Genomic DNA, 19,118 nt, shown 5'->3' with positions numbered 1-19,118 from the left:
GTTAAAGGTATTTTCAGTCCATATATGACAGGGGTTGGAAGCCTATTTCGTCAAATGAGCTATATTTATCCTATATTTTCAATTGTCAATGTTATTCCACTATGACGTCAAACTGAATATTTGTGACGTCATGGCTTAAAAAACATGTTTTAAACAGGGCCTTGTTTTAATCATGTTTGTTTTAAATAGATTTTTGTTTTAAATGCAACCCTTTTACCCTGCGAAAAGATGTGTTCGTTATCCCGACCCAGACCTTCGCGTTCAACATTTCGAAACATTTTGCGTCTTCTCTATGATGAAAAATGTGCACCAATCGGTAATTCGCCACTCGTTAATATAAATGTGAACTTGCCGTCAGTCAGCACCCGCGAATACCAGGTCAGCATTCGCCGATGCTGGAACGAAAATTGTCCCATATCCGGTGACGCTACAAAGAAATTACGTCACAACGTTCAAAAAATTGTTTTCTAATGGTGCAGCATTGCCGTCCCAACCCAATCTTCATGTGGATTTTTCGAATATGTGTTGATCTCAAGTTCAAGCAAGCAAACTATATGTAATCGTGAACAATCAAAATTAATAATTACTTTGCCATGTCATCGTAATCGACTACTGCTGGATTTATATGTTAATGGTAATCGTACTCGTTATTGATGACATTGATGAAGAAACCATCCAACATCTGACCTTTACCTCGTTATCTTCAAAATAGACTCCGTTATCCGAACGATGATGTCCATCTATAGATGTAAATAAACATCTGCGGTTCATTGTATGGCTGAAATACACCAGCAACGTCATTTTATCTAGCGGTCGGGATATCGCACTGAATATAAAATAAAAGAACCAAACATACTGTGTTTGTTGCAAACTCCAATAGTTATTCATAATCATTCAGCAATATATGGGTGTCGATACACTAATCTGGGTAAGGTACTATGACTCGCAGCAACGTCAAAGCGTGGTGGGAGAAATAATCGTTTTGAATCTGAACAATTACACGCGATAAAAGTTTCAAGAGCTTCTTCGTTTGATAATTTTCGGAAATTGCTTGATATGACCATATCATCCCGCCGTTTGGGATAAGGAGCATATACCTTGTTACGATGTATTTCATCCTTTAAATGATGTCGGTATAGCGGTCAGCGCAATATCCTGACAATTAGCTGTCGGCTATCAATATATAATCTAGATTTGAAGATCACAGTTGTAGTATTGTTTGCATGCTTGTCCGGGGTATTTAGATATATGGCCCTAGGCAAGAATTATCGTCACATATTTTTGAAAACATATCTCGCCATCGATACCAATTTTCCGGAACAATGTGTTGTATATGCTATGTGTCTGAATCGGCGCGGATTCTGTGTTATCAGACCGTTGTGAACTATATGGAGTTGGTCATGGTATATCTACGGCACCACTGTTTAATCTCATGGTTGCTTTTCGGTCAGGAATGTCAGTGAATTCAATATAGGTATGAGTTATATGTAATATATGTATATATAAGGTTTGTTGTATTGTATACGCCTTACTATTATATTTAGTTATTAATTTATTCAATCAATCACGAGTATGCTGTCATTGGCTGAGAAATGTCTGTGACCATAATTACTATTAGGTAGTGGATCGTGATTGATCTTGAACTCTATTAAAGAAACGGTGCTTATAAAACGGATCCAAGTATTGTCATATGAGGACAGGTTTATTGATGTTGTTACTATTGCTCATTGCAAGCGAGATGATTGTCGGTAATTCTTGCAGCACCCATCTTATTTTCTGCGCATTACGTTTGTGAGTCTGCTTAATAATTACGAAAAGTGATATAGTTACCGCACAATGTCCTTTTTGCTACATCCAAAGACATGTTATCACAATATATGCTTCGAGACAACAGGACTATATCAATTTTTGATTTTATTTATGGATCATTAACTTTTAGAAAACGCCTCAAATTCGAAGTTGAATGCTGTTCCAACATGAACTATACGAGCATGGTTACGTAACCGTGAAGTCGTATTGTTAGCCACAAAGCTATATAAGTCATCGTTAGCTCGCGGATGTCGTGTGCTCAATCTTTGTGATTTGTTTGAATGTGATGATACATAACGTGTCGGCTAGCTGGTGCAACATCGAAAGGTGGTGCGCAAATTTATCCAGGTCAAAGCTATTCAGATTCAGATCATTCCACCTATCCAGTAGTCAGTGATACGCTTGTTGCGGTATAGCTGAGATATGTTTTATGCTCGTAAGAATTGTTGCTAGGAAGGCAGGCGAAATCTAATTGCTAGTAAGCGAGGTTTAATATATTTGGATATGACTGCTAAGACGCATTGAGTAATCTATGTCAAATATTTACGTTGAAAGTCTCTAAAGTCTGGAAATCCCCTATGCAGCCTAGGCGAGGTGTACCGGCAACGGGACTTACTATGAGCCACAGTCCTATAAATGAAAGTCGTATTTTATATAATATTCAGTCAATCACTTCAGGTCTCGAACTATGAGGATAACCCACGTTCGGAAAAGGCGTGGATTGACATGATTACGTTGCTATCGTGTCACTTGTATCGCTAATTGATTACAACCTGAATACATCTTTGTGACTTTGTTTGGCATTCGTCTACTTCACGTTTACGATTGCAACAGTATTCGACAAAATAAATTATCCAGAGACTAAGACGTACCGACGGCTGCCTTTAAAGCCTTTGTGCCTGAGTTATTTGTTACATGACATCGCTCGATTGTATCAGTGACGAGTTTCTTTGTAGTATTTCGGCACGAAACACTTATTAAGCGCAGTCACGTGTGATTCTATAATAGCTTTAAATTTTGATCTTTATAATTCTGAATGATTCCATTCCTATTCTGCATATAGATTTATTCATAGTCAGTAAGCCAAGGCCGTAAAGATATAATGTCGATTGTCGATAAGCGAACCATCAAATCAGTGAAGCCTCTGCGTGGGAAAATATCCACTAAGGAGGACGGATACTTTTATCAGGGCGATAGTAAAAGTGAGCTGAAGTCTTCGCGGCAGTACAGCGCTCGAATGTCAGACTTAAACGCGGATTCTAAGACGGAAAACACGAGAGGTAAAAGGAAGATATCTAGCAAGTTTCACGAAGGAAGCATGTCGCTGAGACGACCGCCAAAACGTTTGGAACGATTTGACCGAACTTTGAGTGTTTCCTTGGAGGATTTGCTGCAAGGTATCAACGAAACGAAGAGTCCGCCAGGACGATATGAGGAAACGACCTCAGTCTTCCCCACACGCGTGATATCTGCTGCGGGGGCAAACGGTACAATATCAGATATAGCGGAGGAATATCGACCTGGACGTAATGGATATCTCAGCACGAATAACCGAAAAAGTAAAACGACTTACAATGATTGTGTGTTCGATTTTAGCGACGCCAACAATAACCCAAAGCTTCGCGAACCTGTTGCAAGTGATGTAATCGGAATTAAGAAAGTGGGACTTAAAAATTCCGACTCGGCTACCTATTTCCAAAATAAATGCCATTTGCCTCACAGGCATACGAATTTAGAAGCGAACAGTGGAATGGATTATATATCGTCAGATAAATCAAGATCGATACCGGGCGATGATAACACACACTCGCAAAAACGATCGCTTGCCACTCAAAGCATCACCATACCTCCAAAATCGTTGCAATTCAGTGCTAGTCAAATCGCACGGTCTATCGATGCTGACTCTTCTCCGACTAGTAACGAAGTACATGATATCTTGCGTCATGTAATCTGTGACGTCACATACAGCGACGTAGAGTCTTCCAGTTCTGGCACTGATACCGAAGACAGCGACTTTTCTTCGAGGTCCGCAAGTTCATCGTACAAACCTGAATTCTGTACGCAACTTTCGTCGCTAACATTGGTCCCTTCGGATGACGATACTATCATCGGATGTCATGGAGGTTAGAAAATATCAATTTCGTTGATATGGACCAGCGGTTCTTAATCTGGGTTCAATTGAACCTTTGGGGTCCAGTGAGCCAGTCTCAGTGGTTTGAGATACTCATACTTCACTTTCAAGATATTGTGGTGATCAGTCATATGCGACTATGGCAGATATGAAACGAAGTAAAGCAGCGGAATTTGTTGCATAACCGATATGTGAGTGGTATTACCAATTTGAAATCGGGCAATCCTGAAATCGTCCCCTAAAGGCAATTGGTCAACTTCGTCCAGACGCATTCCTAGTCCTACCAACCTTTGTTTTACAGCGCAATAATTTTTCGGAACAACGCCGATTACAAGTTGCATTTTCAGAATCAGTTTTACAGATAGCTTAATACTTCGACAGATTTTATTCACGTTCGGTATCTAGATATAAGATTGCCGAGAGAAGTACATTTTATTTTGGCAACTTCGAAGGGTTCGATGAAAACATGTATGATGATTTTGGGGTTCTGTGATATATAAAAGATTTAGAACTGCTGTTATAGACACGCATATAGGTAAGTTCAAGTTGAGAAAATTTGCTCTCACATATGACAGCCCTTTGTTCGAGCCCGATAACATCGAGTCGATATTACACTTTGAGAGAAATATCGGTATCGGCCTGAAGAGCTAAAACAATGTCGGTAATTTTTTGTGACGTCAAAGCACATGAGTAGGGAGTTGGAGACTGCTAAACCGGGGATATTAATATATTACTTATGACTTTTCGGTGTCCAGATACAATGTTTCGAATTTATCTCAAATCCAAGGGTAGCAATGGCGGTAAAGCTGTCAAAATAGATTCTCAGAAGTTTGGAAATTCACCTTAAGCTTCTTCCATATCTTTTGAATATATGCCGAATATATCGCGGTTATCGGTGAAGGTACTAGTTATCGGCTTTATCGGTGTCGGCTCAAATATCCGCTATCCGTCGGACTCCACCTGTGATTCATCATAGGGATCAGAGCGACCACTGTTGTGGAGAAATGGGTAGTCGACATATTCGTCACCAAAACAGCACTGTTCAGGGTTTATGGTGACCAGCGGACGGAAGCGACTCCATTTGAATCGCCAGAAAACTGCAAACTGCAAGCTTCAATTATGATCTGACGACCTTCACATGTCCAATAGCATATGTCCTACAGGTATATTGTATATATTCACAGAGGACGGAAAACTGAAGGTGAGCAGACCTCGATGTGCGAAGGAAATTCGAAAGGATAGTTTACTCTCTGGATGCGTACTATCGCCAGGTAATTCCAAGCAATTCGAAACACTTCAGCGCATTCCATACGGTGCGTTCAAGTCATCCAATTCATTGTATCGATATATTCAGGGTGTCGCGATATCAATCAACGCCCTGTTCTTTTCATCCGCTGCAGTATAATAAACGAACACCCAAACATCGGGAAAATAGAGATCACAAGACTGATGCTGTATCTCGCGTGAGTGTATATCCAATGTTATGGTCGCCACATGTAATGCCGAAAAATTAGATATAATGTTGATATAGTCAGATGCCTTGAACCGTGACGAAAAAAAACGCCGCATCTCGCCAGCAATCTTGTGTAGCTGTATTTTCTTGAGTTGTTCCCGAAGAAATTGGCATGGAACATATATGTTTGTTTCATCCATTTAACTCGCATCTGAAGATTAGACATGGAAGCGTAACAATGCGCCATTATGTTTTCATAATTTGTGAGTGAGATGTGTATATTTGTAAAGCTGAATTGTTCGATGTAATAGACACCATGCTACGGATGGTATGGTATTGAATTAAATGACAAGTTCTCCATGCTAGACCTATCTTTGTGGCATACATCGATGCGACCTCCCTAAGGCAATGCCGTGATATATTTGATCACTTTTTATTGCTAATTTCGTCCTGTTTAAGAGCCTTTTTATTTGATAATGCCAGCACGACTTGACGGGACATTATACGGCAATATTACCCACTTTGTGTCTCATTATGTATGCACTAACCGAAATGATGGTTTTATGTTATCGTTCAAGTCCTGGTTAAGCATGTTTAAAAAGCAAGAAGTTAGATTTAAACCGTAATCAAGAACAAGCATATACGATCATTTTAAATATGATGATGAAACTCAATTTATAGCGTGGTTCACCAAGAGGTTTTAAAATTTTAATTTTGATATCATATTGAGATTGACTGTACCGTCCTTAGTCATGTTCAATGGATGTATAGTATAGGTATAACGATGAGTCAAATAATGAAAACCTCATCTGACCAAGCAACTAGTCTAATCAAAATAACCACAAGGGTCATGCATTTTCATAGACAGATCACCCTTAATTGTGAGCTTATCAGCTTGACAATAGTCGTGGATATTGAATTATGGATCAAGGGGCAATGGGAAAATAAATCATTTGAAATGACTTGAAACAGTTGTATTAAGCCGCAGTCTTCGACTAAGCATGCACCAAAGACTTAATTTTGACAATATCACGCTACGACTTCCTACTAGGCAGTTCTACTTGAAATACTTACCGTGTAGTATTTCGGAGGAGTTTACTAAATACTTTCATTTCATACCCCGAAATCGCAGCATGATGTCACAATAAAAACGATCAAATTTGTGTCTGGCAAAAGCGCCGCATCACGTCTAGTGTAAACATAGGTACGGTATATTTGATTCGTATAGTGACACGAAATTAAACATACAAACCTTTTCAAAAATAGGTATACAGAGCTTAGGCTACGCAACAAATATGTGGAGGATTATGTATGTAAACAAACCACTCTCACGTATAACGAATATATCGCGAACCTGGTATAGGACGCTTCGGAACTCCGAATAATATTGAAATACTGGTTTCATATTGGCTGTATGATGATGAAACTACCATTATGATGTGAGATTATACGCATTTACCATCCCTGTTCCAAACGTTAGTCCCACGCCTTTTTCTCAGAAGAAATAGGTTCTATTCAGTACCGTTTCTCACAGTCATTTTTTTATCACCAACCATGCGTCCAACAGGTAAACAACCCATGTGATTATATATTATGCGTGTAACTGATTTGATTTGCTCTCAAAATAGCTTACCCGTAAGGTATACATTTCATGCTAATATTTCTCGCGATCAGAGTCGAAATCGCGATACGCAACATGTCACAATCAAAAGATAGAAAAACGTTGAAAAGCTAAGATGTTCAATTTCAAATATCAAGGCTTGACGTTGTCAAATTACATAATTAGCCTACAATGCAAGCAATAAATTTTGCATTGGTCGATCACAACGTGACTGTAGTCGCCTTCAACTACAAACAAATTTATTGGATGTCCGATGTCATCACTCAATCATCATCGTTTGTATCGGTCGTAGTTTAATGAACTGTACGTGCCGTGTCCACACCTATTGTGCGGAGCTATATATCTTGTCGTTGTTCAATGTTCATAAATAGATTGTTTCTTATTGACAAATATGTATTCGAAAGGCGTGGTTGTAGACAATGTGCTACGAAATGATGAAACGTGGCAAGGTTATGATAAATATTACAGATCAAAATGCCAATTGTGTGATTGTCATTACGTATCTTTCGATAAATTTGCCAACCTCATTGAAGTGCAAACACGGGCTATATCTATATAACTGCAAATTTAAACTGCATGGTGCCAGTGCAACGGTTTTGATAATTGGTTTCACCAAGATTGAAATATCGTACCCTTTCCAAGCGTCCACCCATTTCTTGAATATGTAATATGTATATTGTATATCTATCGATTCCTACGTCTCAAGACTTTAGAAATGATATGTAGTTGTGATATTATAATTATTACTTACCGCAATGGGGGTTAGTGGTTTTGGACTACTATATAAGCCATGTATAATTAGTAATAACATGCCCGGATAACGGATATTATTACGAATTCGCATTCCTATCTTGCTGAATTGTTGAAATTCTTTATCAGTGTCACCCACGCCTTGGGCAACATCATACATTGCATTCATATTTATGATGGTCGAAGTTGCGAATTGAACTCTGCTAATATCAAAATGTTTCTCATTGTATTATTGAACTTAATGAGGTTGATATCCTAGATTTTCGTCATTAGTGTACATCACATATACGTAGTGATCTTAAATGTTTGAAGCATGCCTAAGCAGTCAAGCTATTATTCAAAATCAAATTATAGATTGCTTACTGATTTCTTTCAATACCGTCGCCCCTATCAGGCAATAAGGGTTAACAATTTTGGATTTCCCTTTGGATTAAACTAGTTCAATATGACTTCTAAATGATGTGCTAAGAATTCTGCTGTATGTGTATGAACTGGAATATATTTTGATTTTCCATACGTTTCGTAATGTACATCTTCGAAGCCGGTTTACAGTATGATGAATCGTTATCTTCACGTTATTTTATAATGATGCCGTATTCTCCATTTTCAGAAAATCACGATAGTATTGATAAGTATTCGGTTTCGGAGAGCCACATAGAATATAATAAATAGTTCATTCAAACACCGGGTTACACCGCATGTTAATATGCCAAAGTTATATGCGTCATTGGCTCTTGCGGTGCCAGAAAACTCTTTGTTTTATAACTGGAGAATGTGGATATATCTGTGAACGTGATATGGGTTCACTTGTTGCTGAATGTAGCACCCAACTTTCGTCAATTGTGTTTAGCTTTTTTTGAGTGTTAAATATTTTATTTTCCTGATAGGTCAAACGCATCCTATATGACGCTCGTCATCAGTGAAGCATCCGCGAAGAGCTGGTCTATCGTCGAAGAGTCGATCGTACTTTTTCAGGTAATGCTTTATGGTTTTGGAATGTGCATACGACATTGCACGTTGTTTTACGGGTGCAACCGGACTGTCTGCCAACATTTTGCGTCAATCGTTGAGATGACTATCTATTAGGTCCCTTGCTCCCACATAGCTAGTAAAAACATGTATAGAATTTCGAATTTGAGAGGTCAAGGATTTCAACTTAGTCAACTACATGGTAGCATGGAAACACATTCCCATTAGTGGATCACAATTCCCAACAGTTATGTGTCTGAGAGTTCCTCAAGAAAATATAGTCGATCGGTAATTAAACTCTTCGTCAATGAAAACATTTTAGATGTTATGTGACCACAGTATTTCTAATCGGAAAATCGAATATCATTAATCCTCAAAATTTTGCGAATCTAACAATGGTTATGAGCAGTGGGATTGAGGATATTTGTATTGTGTGAATATTGTCCCCATGCGATTATAATTTAATTTACCAAAGGCATCAGAAACTACAGTATATTCAAAATTCTCAGTGTCGGCATTCTATGTAATGTTAGGTAATGCAATCCTGCATACCATCATTGGGGCTCAATGGTGATAAATTGACGGGTATTTCTAGTAATTGAGAATGCTAGCGCTATGCCGTCGTGTTAGATGTTCAGGAAACCTCCCGTGAATATGAATGACATTCAAAGGCGATCATATGTCGAGAATTCTTCCGTTTCAAATTTATTTTCGCCGTGATATGACGACATGCTCCCACTTGAATTTTCTGATCTAAGTGTATGCTGCAGTTGACCGACACTATGTCGATTTTAGAGCACGTACTACTATCTAGTACACCATCACGTAAAGACACCGGCTTGAGTATCGGAAAATATGTGAGTAATCGAGCCCGGTATCCGCTCTCCCGGCCTTATCGATTTTGGGCAATTTACTCTCGATTTTCATCGAACCGTCTCGATAAGTGGCGTATTATACCCTTGACGCACTCTGAATACTATAACGCCGCTGACGTATATAAAGTGGTGGAATCTATGCCTCTCCGCTGAGGCCAGTCAAGTTCAATATCTTGAAGAAGCGGTAGAAATATAGCTGCAAACGTAATCCTTGGATGAATGCGCGGTCAAACTAACACGGTATTGCATTGTACGTCTTGATCACTGTTGCTCAATACCATGCAGATAGGAGTCCCGTGTATGATACGTCTCACTATACCGTGCGGAATAGAAACGGCAAGACCCCTTGAAACAATAAATCGTCTCTGAATGTAATGTTATCACATTATGTCTCAATAAAACATCCGTTGTCGTGTTTGGTAGTCGCTCCTGTGATGAATGTCGAATCTCTATACACTGCAATGCAAAAGTGCCTTAAATGGGTAATAAAGTCAGCTCGACTTGTCATCGATCATTTTGTGTTAATGACCAATGCAGACTGATCTTATTATTCAATTATCGATTTTCGATCGTTTGTATTTGCAGGAAAATCGCTCCGGGACCCTATCGAAAATTGTTGTAATCACGAAAAAGGACGACTTTCATCCGAATGTCGATCAGTTCATGGCGGAGGTAATGATTTGACTCACTCACCGGCCTGCGTATGTCGACGGTTGACTTCTGAATCCGCCACAATATCTAGCAGACGTTGATGGGATCACAATTTGAAACCCATTCATCATACATACATACACAGTATCAGTCGCTATGCAGCAAAAATATTCCGTCGTTGCTAGGGTGGATGATAATTACTCAATCCTATTTGACCGGGCAAAGTGTTCAACGACCGATTCGGTATTAGTCATATACTCAAGCTCACAATAGCAGTACTGATAATAAAATATCCAGGTTCGTTTCAAATAATGACATATTCCTCTATGTGATCTGTCGGAAATTTAATACTCAGTCGCAAAGAGATTCGCGACTTCTATGCTTCACCCCGATATAGAATGCACCATTGCACCAAGCTCCGAGGTGGTCATAGTGGTCAGCGTTGGTACTCAAGTATAGAAGCAGCGTTGTAAATGTTTAATCAATTACAAGTAGAAGTAGCCTTTCTAAGACAAGACAAAACTATTTCAACTGGATGTATATAATGTAGGCAGCGAAAACCTACTTGAGTAATTCGAAAAGGTAGAGGCTATTCGTTACTGACCGCCTCTGAGTCCATGGCCATACGGCTGCTTCCGTTGTATGGATGAAAGTTTCATGGGAGTAAATTTGTGTGGTCATTGGCACAGTCACGTATGAATATCGATCAGGCTTGATATGTGGTTGTGAATATAGAGATCTATATCCCCACTTCTTACAAGATGGAATCGATAGAAGTCATGCGGCGCTTCGTGCATACCCGTCTCTTAAAATGTGCCACTCTTTAGGCCCCAGCGATATGTCTATGAGTATAATCGTGATAAAGGAGGCGGCGTATGGGAACAGATTCTTGGTCCAAATGTTTCTGTGCCAATTTGCGTTGGAGAGAGTAGGCTGTTTTTAGGACGCTAAGCTCGCGGGATTATCTGTCCGCAAATTTGACATCTGCATTGCGTGTGTAAAATCGTTGACATCAACGGCGATCGTTTTCAGTGCGTCGTTATCCGCAAAAAGTCAGAGCTGCCGGGTTACGTGAAGATGGACAATATTCCGAAAGTTATGGGCGGCGACTTAGAGTACTATCACTCCGACTGGGTCAAGCGGAGAATGGTGAGTCCCGACGCGATACTTTTAGACGAGTTCCAATCCATCCTGGTTGTGTTGATGACGTTGGCCCGGTTTGATGTCACGCGCATGCGGTCAATGTTAGGCACACGTAAAAATAGGCATTGTTTTCGCTATTGGAGATCATATTCTTGTATGTGTAATGCGTAATTATTGCTCTCAAGTTGTCCACGTATATTTATGTACACTCGTCGAATGCGGTGTTCGAATGAACGCGGTTATTTGATGTGAATACTTAGTTATAAATATACATAATATAATAAGATTCGACAAAATTGGTGCATCGATCCTGCACTTAAATATTCGAAAAATTCATGTATGACTTTGAAGATTTCTGCATCCATCTTTTTCGTTGTTGGTATATAGGCAGAGCTGATTAAATAAGTCAGCGTTTCTACTCAAGTTGAAATAGAACTAACGCGTACATTTTTCTCGATAACAGGAAGTAGTAATTTTCAAGACGTGTCAAAACTTATACTCCAGGTTTACGTAGAAACTGTCTTAAAATGTCTGAAAAATACTCAAGGGATTAGTTTCAAATATTAGATTTGGCCGACTCGGACTTAGGACTCCATGTGCGATTTAAATTGCGATTCCGATCCGCAAACTTTGTTGTTGAATTTTACCGGTTTCTGAGCTAAACAAGGTTGGCCTACGCGGGTTCAAATCACCGACTCCAACTCCGCCTAAACGACTCCGTGCGATTAAAATCCAAGTTGCGTCAAGTTCCCAATTGAAATGAAACATTTAAACTCCCGATAGATACAAGGCTCCGGCCTCGCTAGCAATTGAAAATAACGATCACGAACTCTCCCACAGGATGTCGAATCGTACGTATTGCTTTGTGAGCGTCTCCAGCACAACTTCGCGAGTCACACCCTCGCGATAGCCGCCGCCACGGCGCCCTCGTCAGCGCGAGAAACGAACGCGACCTTGAGCAAGCACAGGTCTACCATGACCGCGTTGCTGGACGACCCTCGCGTGCGGGACTTGCATAACCGGGGACACCGGTTCATGAAGGACCTGAGCAAAGTGCGTACCCCGGAAAACCGGTAAGTTAACCGAGTCCGACCAGGACCGTTGTGCATATTTTCTCGGGTGATGCGAGACGCAATGATTTACATTACATCTATGGTTGTGCTCAGTTTCATTCAGATTGCTTTTAACTTGCGATTCAAATTCCGAAACAATACCATGCACACAAATCACGATACCTATAATGCAGTTGGTGTATGTGTTGTTCAGAAGTCAAACATTCTTAAATCCCTAAAATACAATTTACCGCTGAAATTATTCGAGATGTTGCAAAAGATTGCAAAATTATCCATTGGCACACGCCGTCCGCCTGCATTTTCCGTGAACTACGAACTCTTCTTTATACATGCAATGTCATTACTCATTACGCGCTGATTTTAAAATTTCACATTTACCGACAATCGCCCTTGCCTTGCGAAGTCTCACCCAGAATGGCTTCTGTTTGTTCTACATTTTAAATATTCGAGTAGCGTTACAAAAAGGTCGGTAACGAAGTACCTCTACGTTTTCGGAGTAATCAAGAAGCTTTTGAAAACTTGCACTAGGCTACTTTTGACTACTTCCACTTGTAATTATCGGTACTTAACCACACTACTTGCATTAAACTTTGAATTTTGTTAAGTAGAATGCCGTTCTGGCATGCCTTGGATATCGCTACTTCAACTTCTATTTGAGTAGAAATTTACGATATTACTTCTACCTCGATTTTGAGTAGCACCGATGATTAAGTCAGCCGCCATCGGTTGCAATCTATGTAAGGATTTGACTTTGAATATATCTTCTCCTGATACCGTCATTCGCGATTATCGCAGATCGTATGCCGAGCAGATTCAGTCTAGCTACGAAAGCGTGTGTTCCTCAATCCGTCGTTACGTTCAGTCGGCGGACGAGAGGCTGCTGTCGTTGGAGAAGAGGGTTTTGGTGCAGCAATTCGAGGAATCGTGTGACAGGGTAAGCGCTGTTTGTGCTAATGGGTTGTTGGTTGATATTAAATAAACGGACCTACGCCATGCCCCCCTCGGCGGACTTACCACGAGGCTGGTTAGGGATAGAGCTGTGGTGTAGCGACGGTACGCTATATTGTGAAATAGTGCAAAACATCGTATCATAAAATGACAATATATAGGGGAAGTATATAATCTAAATACGATATGAGTAATGTTCACTTCACTGCATTTCCCTTCCAGTTCAGTTAACACTACACAATTGAACATATGCCTCTTATTTACACGTACTAGGCCAAGGTGATGGCCTGATTGAAAGACTACCCTAAGTCGTTTCGCCTCCTTCCTATCATTTCACTTTATCTCAATCTTGTGGAATTTGGAAATGATGAAATTATCAATATGCTGAACTGGACTTTGTAAAGACATACAATCGCGATAGGTTGTGTCCTCACACTGGACTTGGTCATATGTTTTGTGATGATAGGCTAGTCCGGGCCACCGGGACCGAAGCAGCACTTCGTCAGCCCCTCCAAAAACGTTGGTCTTGGGCCCCTTATAGGGTGATAAACCAAACTTATCTCATTTGTCTTGTGGGGTTCAGATTGCCAGGACAGGAACATTCGGCGCCAGCTATTTAAGCGCCTATGCATATATGTATAGTCGAAGCTTTCGGTCAGCGTAAGGGCAGTCCTGTTGGGCCAAAGTTAACTCGCTGCCGATCGTGTGGCACGTTTTTCGGAGTCGCATGTTACATGATCTAAAACTTCATATTTCTTGGTGCGTCGTTGCGCGGTAATAGCCGGCGTCGAAATGCCCATTTCTATAGTCATGCGTAGCGAAATATTCAAGATACTTGGAAACATGAAATCGCGCACAGCGCGGGGAGTTTTAAAAAATTTGCATTACTTTTCAAAATAAAATACTCAATAATTTGTGTTTATTCACGAAATTGGGCGCCCTTGGGTGCGGCAGTTACGGTCCTGTTGGCCATCATTGGTTGCATGTTATTGGTAACAGACATGGGGTGATTACTTCACGAATGTAATCGATTGCGATTACGATTACTTGTGAATCCCGCGATTACGATTACGATTACGATTACAGCAAAATCAGGAAGTAGTCGATTACGATTACGATTACATTTCAAAAGTAATCACGATTACTCACGATTACATTTGTTTGGCTTCTAATATATTGGAGATATTGAAAGACAATATAAGGCTTGCGATGAAGATAAGGTCTAATGAGATACCAACTTTCTTCATAAATGATAAGTCATTTGCTTGTTACGTCATAATGCACCCATTTCCCAACTATATGCAGGACTATTCGTCGCAGCCAACGATTTGCATTCTTGTCAGGTCCGTAACTGCCACACCCCGAACTCCCCAATACGACCGGGAGCGAGTTCTAAGGGGACTCAAAAGTATTTCGTAAATCAACATAAATTATAATAGAGTATTTGCAAGAGAGTTAATTAACTTGAAAATTTTCTTCGAGATAATGTCTTTAAATAGCTCGATTTTGAAATGCATACCTCTCCCCCTCAAGAAAAAAAGCATGCATAATTCATAAGAATGTGCATTTCGGTGGCCGTCATTACCCCGGTACGACACACCAAAAGACGTATGCAATTTCGGCCAACATGCAACTCCACAACGTGTGCTACAAAAGAATGACCTTGGCCAAAACTTTGGGTATGTGTCCATTGTCAGTAGCCGCGCTCTGTGGGCGTGACGAATAATCCGGTCTCTCCAATCTGAGCCCCAACAATGCAAATGCTAGCAGGGGTACTTACAGAAGAATGATGACATGACAATTTGTGTGTGCGTCTCACGAAAATTTTCTTACGTTTGGGCGAGTGCAGTATCTTTTGATTACATAAAAGGCGGGAGGTCACGAATTAACAACATACAATAAAGTAATTATAACAACATACCAGATGCTATAATTATGAATTACGTGCCCCCAGCTCTACCGGTAAATCTGAATGTATAGCAATATAATGCAATTACCCATATTAAGACGAAATTCAGTGATCAACTTGAAAACTGACCACCATGGGGCCCCAAAACCCAGGGTTGTAATGACTCGAGTCGCGATTTTTTGGTGACTAGACTTGACTCGAGTCAATTTTTGTATTGACTCGACTTGTACTCGAGTCATTTTGCATGACTCAAACCAAGTCATAGGACTCGAGACTAGAACGGCCAAGACGGACATTCCATGTAACTTCGAAGAATAGTAAAGTTACCACATTATTTGTATTTCGTCTATCATCATGCAGTCCTGGTACATGGAAATAGGGCCGCATACTGATAAAACTGATAAAAATTACTATATTATGAATACGATCCATTCGATATCACTCGAGCAGAGTTGAAAAAAGTGGCTAAAACCGGATTGATCTGAAAACTGATCTGTGAACATACCGACTTGTACTCGTAGTCGAGTCAAACACTATGACTCGGACTCGACCCTATACTAGCTGACTTGGACTCGGACTTGACTCGGGGGTGAATTGAAAATGACTCGACCTGACTCGTGTCAAAACTATAAAAGTGAGATCGACTTCTGACTCGTAACATTGTGACTTGGTTACAACCCTGCCAATACCAACGATTGGAGTGGGGGACGAATTGCTGTTTTGATCCTGATTGTACCTAGAACCCACGCTAACATGGTGTATAAGCGGATGGCTATGGCGACAGGTGTAAATGTCGAGTGAAGAATTGTGAAATAACGATTTGCGCCCGTTTTAAGTAGAGTCATATGAGAATAAGATGAAGTGAACTTAAAATTCTACCTTCCACTTAATACAGATACTGCAAGGTGCCGTTACGAGAAACGGCAAAGAACGGCACGGTTATGATATATATCAGCAGCTGTTGCTTTTAACCATCGTAATGTTTTATTTGACGTACGTATATTACATAGATAGGCCTACTGCTCGCCAAGCAGCAACGGTCAAACTGTGTATATCTAAGCATACCCAAACATCAATACATAAGTTACTATTAGAAACTAGGCAGAGTGGTGATTATTATCTTGCTGCGAGGTAGTGCCGTCTGGAGTGTATTGATAACCTGACATACAGCGTGGCTTACACTGTTCTAACAATAACACAACAATGTACATCGAATATATATTTACTACGTGTGGATACTTCTTACGCAAGGACGAGCAAAGCTAATGCTTCTGACGTAATAATGAGAAGTGGCGTTTGAAAATCAACCGTTTGCGCTATCAATAACCTGGTAGAATATCTCCTCCTTGTTCACGAATGTTCGGTTATGTCATATTCATTATACAAATAAAAAGTAATCGTCCTTTCACAAAAAAATCGATTAGATATGTGAAGTAGTCGATTACGATTACGATTACTTTGGATTTTTTTCGAATGTAATCGATTGCGATTACGATTACTTGAAAATGCTGTAATCGTCGTAATCGATTACGATTACTAATCGCGATTACCCCATGTCTGATTGGTAATTAGGCCATAACAGTTGTCGAATTGCGACTGTTGTTGTGATACCATGTGCGCAGTGGCGTACTCAGTGGAGTTGTGGTCCAGCAGAATGCAATGTCAAGTCAATTGATTTACGTCTTTTCATCATCATAACCCGACCATATCGGTGTAATTACTCTTATAATAGAAGAGCCTTTTAACGGATTCGTAGTAGCCTACGTAATGCGTAATGCGTAATGCGTAATGCGTAAACAACGCATTCTCATGCTGCAATTATACGATTGCCTGATTTGCGACGATTGCAGAATTTAGTCTTAATGCCGAATCCGTTTCTCTATTTTATTGCAACATCTTTATTCTACTCTCCATTCTCCACATCTCCAGATCGTATCGTGGGCCACCGATCGAAAAGACGAACTGAGCAATAAATTTGGGGAAGTGGCCGATTCGCTGAATGACCTGAAAATACAAAGGCAGGAATTCGATAGCTTCTACTTGGACGTGGTGGTGAGTGGCGTCGCTTGTTTCGCGGTGTAACATTATGAAGTGAAATAGTGACGTTGAAGTGAAAAATGTGGTATAATATAGAGTCAAATCCAGCAAGGACGTGAATAATGTTACCGCCAAGCAAGTTGTCTCCTAAAGTCGTTTCACGCTAGTTGGCGCAATTAGGCCTCAGTTAGTACCATACCCCACCAAGCCAAATGCCCGTTCCTTCGATGATTGTCTAAATTGATGGAGCACACGGGAGCAGTCATTATGGATGGGTAGTACGAAGAACTGATTCCAAATCGATTCTAATTATCTGGAGATCAGGCGATTCGAGTAAGACGTTAATTCGAAACGGGTTTTTCCATTCTCGAATCAGAATGTTTGAAGCAGATCAATAGGGTTGATCACGTCACTTCGTCGTCATACATTGCATCTACGCGTTGTACAAAGCGACTTTGATTGACAGCAATCCAAAATCACTTTAACTTGCGCTGATGCCGCATGCAAGCGCACGCTATATACGGTACAATTATGTATGATTCAAGGCATGCTGGTATTTTAAGGTAATGATATATTATTTCCGTTCATACAAAATATTGATCGATTCATTTCTAACGTATATAATGAAGTCGAATTCGAATCGGCGGTGGTACGATTTTTCGCATCCTTGGTACAATTATTTATCTACATTTCTATGTTGCACTAGAATTCATTAAGACGGATCTGACGCATCGCTTACAATCGAAATAAATAATTACGTCATTACACATTCGCGATAAAGGGGTGTGGTTGTGTAGTGAAATACATCGGAGTAGTTGCTATTAAATGAAGTCAGAGATTTATTATGACAGTCGACTAAAATGAAGTCTGAAGGTTCAAAATCCAAAATTCGGCCGCAACAATCCTCTCGCTGCCGGGCTTTTTGCCCCTAGACGTGCTGGCCACGCCCCCGATCGCGATACAGAGTTGGCGTGAATCGATTTCGTATAAATTCGGGGAAATATTGATGGTTTATTCTGAGAAATATCTCAAACCAGATGATTATTATGTGGATGATCCGGTGTAAACATTCCCTTGAACTTCCAATGACTTGCGCGCTATCAAGTTAGTCTGGGTATCGTATTTCACGATAGTAACCAGTGACACTGATGCGTGCTGCGCAGATATTGCTCGGCCTGTGACCTAAACAGACTTTGACGCTGATGATAAATTTATGTAGACCTATCAACATTTGTTTTGCGCAAGGAAAATATTCGTCAATATTCGATTACATGTTGTGCACTGCATCGGCATATTTGCTAACATGTATATAACTGCGTCGCCCACAATGGGTACTGTCGTGTGGTACCTGCTTGTGTGTTTGCGCTTGCAGATAATAATCCGTACTCACGCTGTATATACTGTTGACATTTTCGGGTACTCGCTAGGTGATAGGCGATAACGTATTTGCTGCCTAATATAGATTGAGCGCGTATTTGCAGTCAATAGTGCGATACTAAGTTTGGGCGCTCTCAAGCCACTCTATACGCAGAAGATAGCGATTGAGGACTTAATTGAGCTAAAAGTAAGGTAAAGCTGGCTGTCTTGTGTCGGTTCATGATTTACGCGATTGGAAACTGATATAGTATACTATAAACGAAAATCGTGTATCACGACGATTTCTACTACAGCGTAGGGTGCAAACAGGTGAGCGGCACTTTCTCACTCAAAATGTTGCTTCCATATCCATTCCAATGGATCTTGAGCCAA

General features: G+C 40.3%; 1 protein-coding gene across 2 annotated transcripts in view; it reads left to right on the top strand.

Annotated features, from left to right (window-relative positions):
* Positions 1-2,132: 2,132 nt before the first annotated feature.
* The window catches only part of LOC145434133 (puratrophin-1-like), a 55,379-nt gene continuing 38,393 nt past the window's right edge, over positions 2,133-19,118 (top strand). The window contains exons 1-9 of one of the 2 annotated variants that reach the window (XM_080311443.1): positions 2,133-3,932; positions 5,125-5,211; positions 5,295-5,403; positions 8,652-8,739; positions 10,194-10,280; positions 11,292-11,408; positions 12,243-12,475; positions 13,271-13,409; positions 17,262-17,384. In XM_080311443.1, coding sequence (XP_080167569.1) covers positions 2,912-3,932; positions 5,125-5,211; positions 5,295-5,403; positions 8,652-8,739; positions 10,194-10,280; positions 11,292-11,408; positions 12,243-12,475; positions 13,271-13,409; positions 17,262-17,384 — 2,004 coding nt within the window. In that variant the 5' untranslated portion in view covers positions 2,133-2,911. The remainder of the gene's footprint in view (positions 3,933-5,124; positions 5,212-5,294; positions 5,404-8,651; positions 8,740-10,193; positions 10,281-11,291; positions 11,409-12,242; positions 12,476-13,270; positions 13,410-17,261; positions 17,385-19,118) is intronic. The other variant, XM_080311442.1, reaches the window with a different exon arrangement.

The sequence above is a fragment of the Botryllus schlosseri genome, chromosome 2 (genome assembly GCF_051294905.1).
Source record: "Botryllus schlosseri isolate E-star chromosome 2, Bs_hap1, whole genome shotgun sequence".
Classification (NCBI taxonomy): domain Eukaryota; kingdom Metazoa; phylum Chordata; class Ascidiacea; order Stolidobranchia; family Styelidae; genus Botryllus; species Botryllus schlosseri.
Note: the sequence above shows the minus strand (reverse complement) of the source record. Positions and strands in the feature narration are given on the sequence as shown.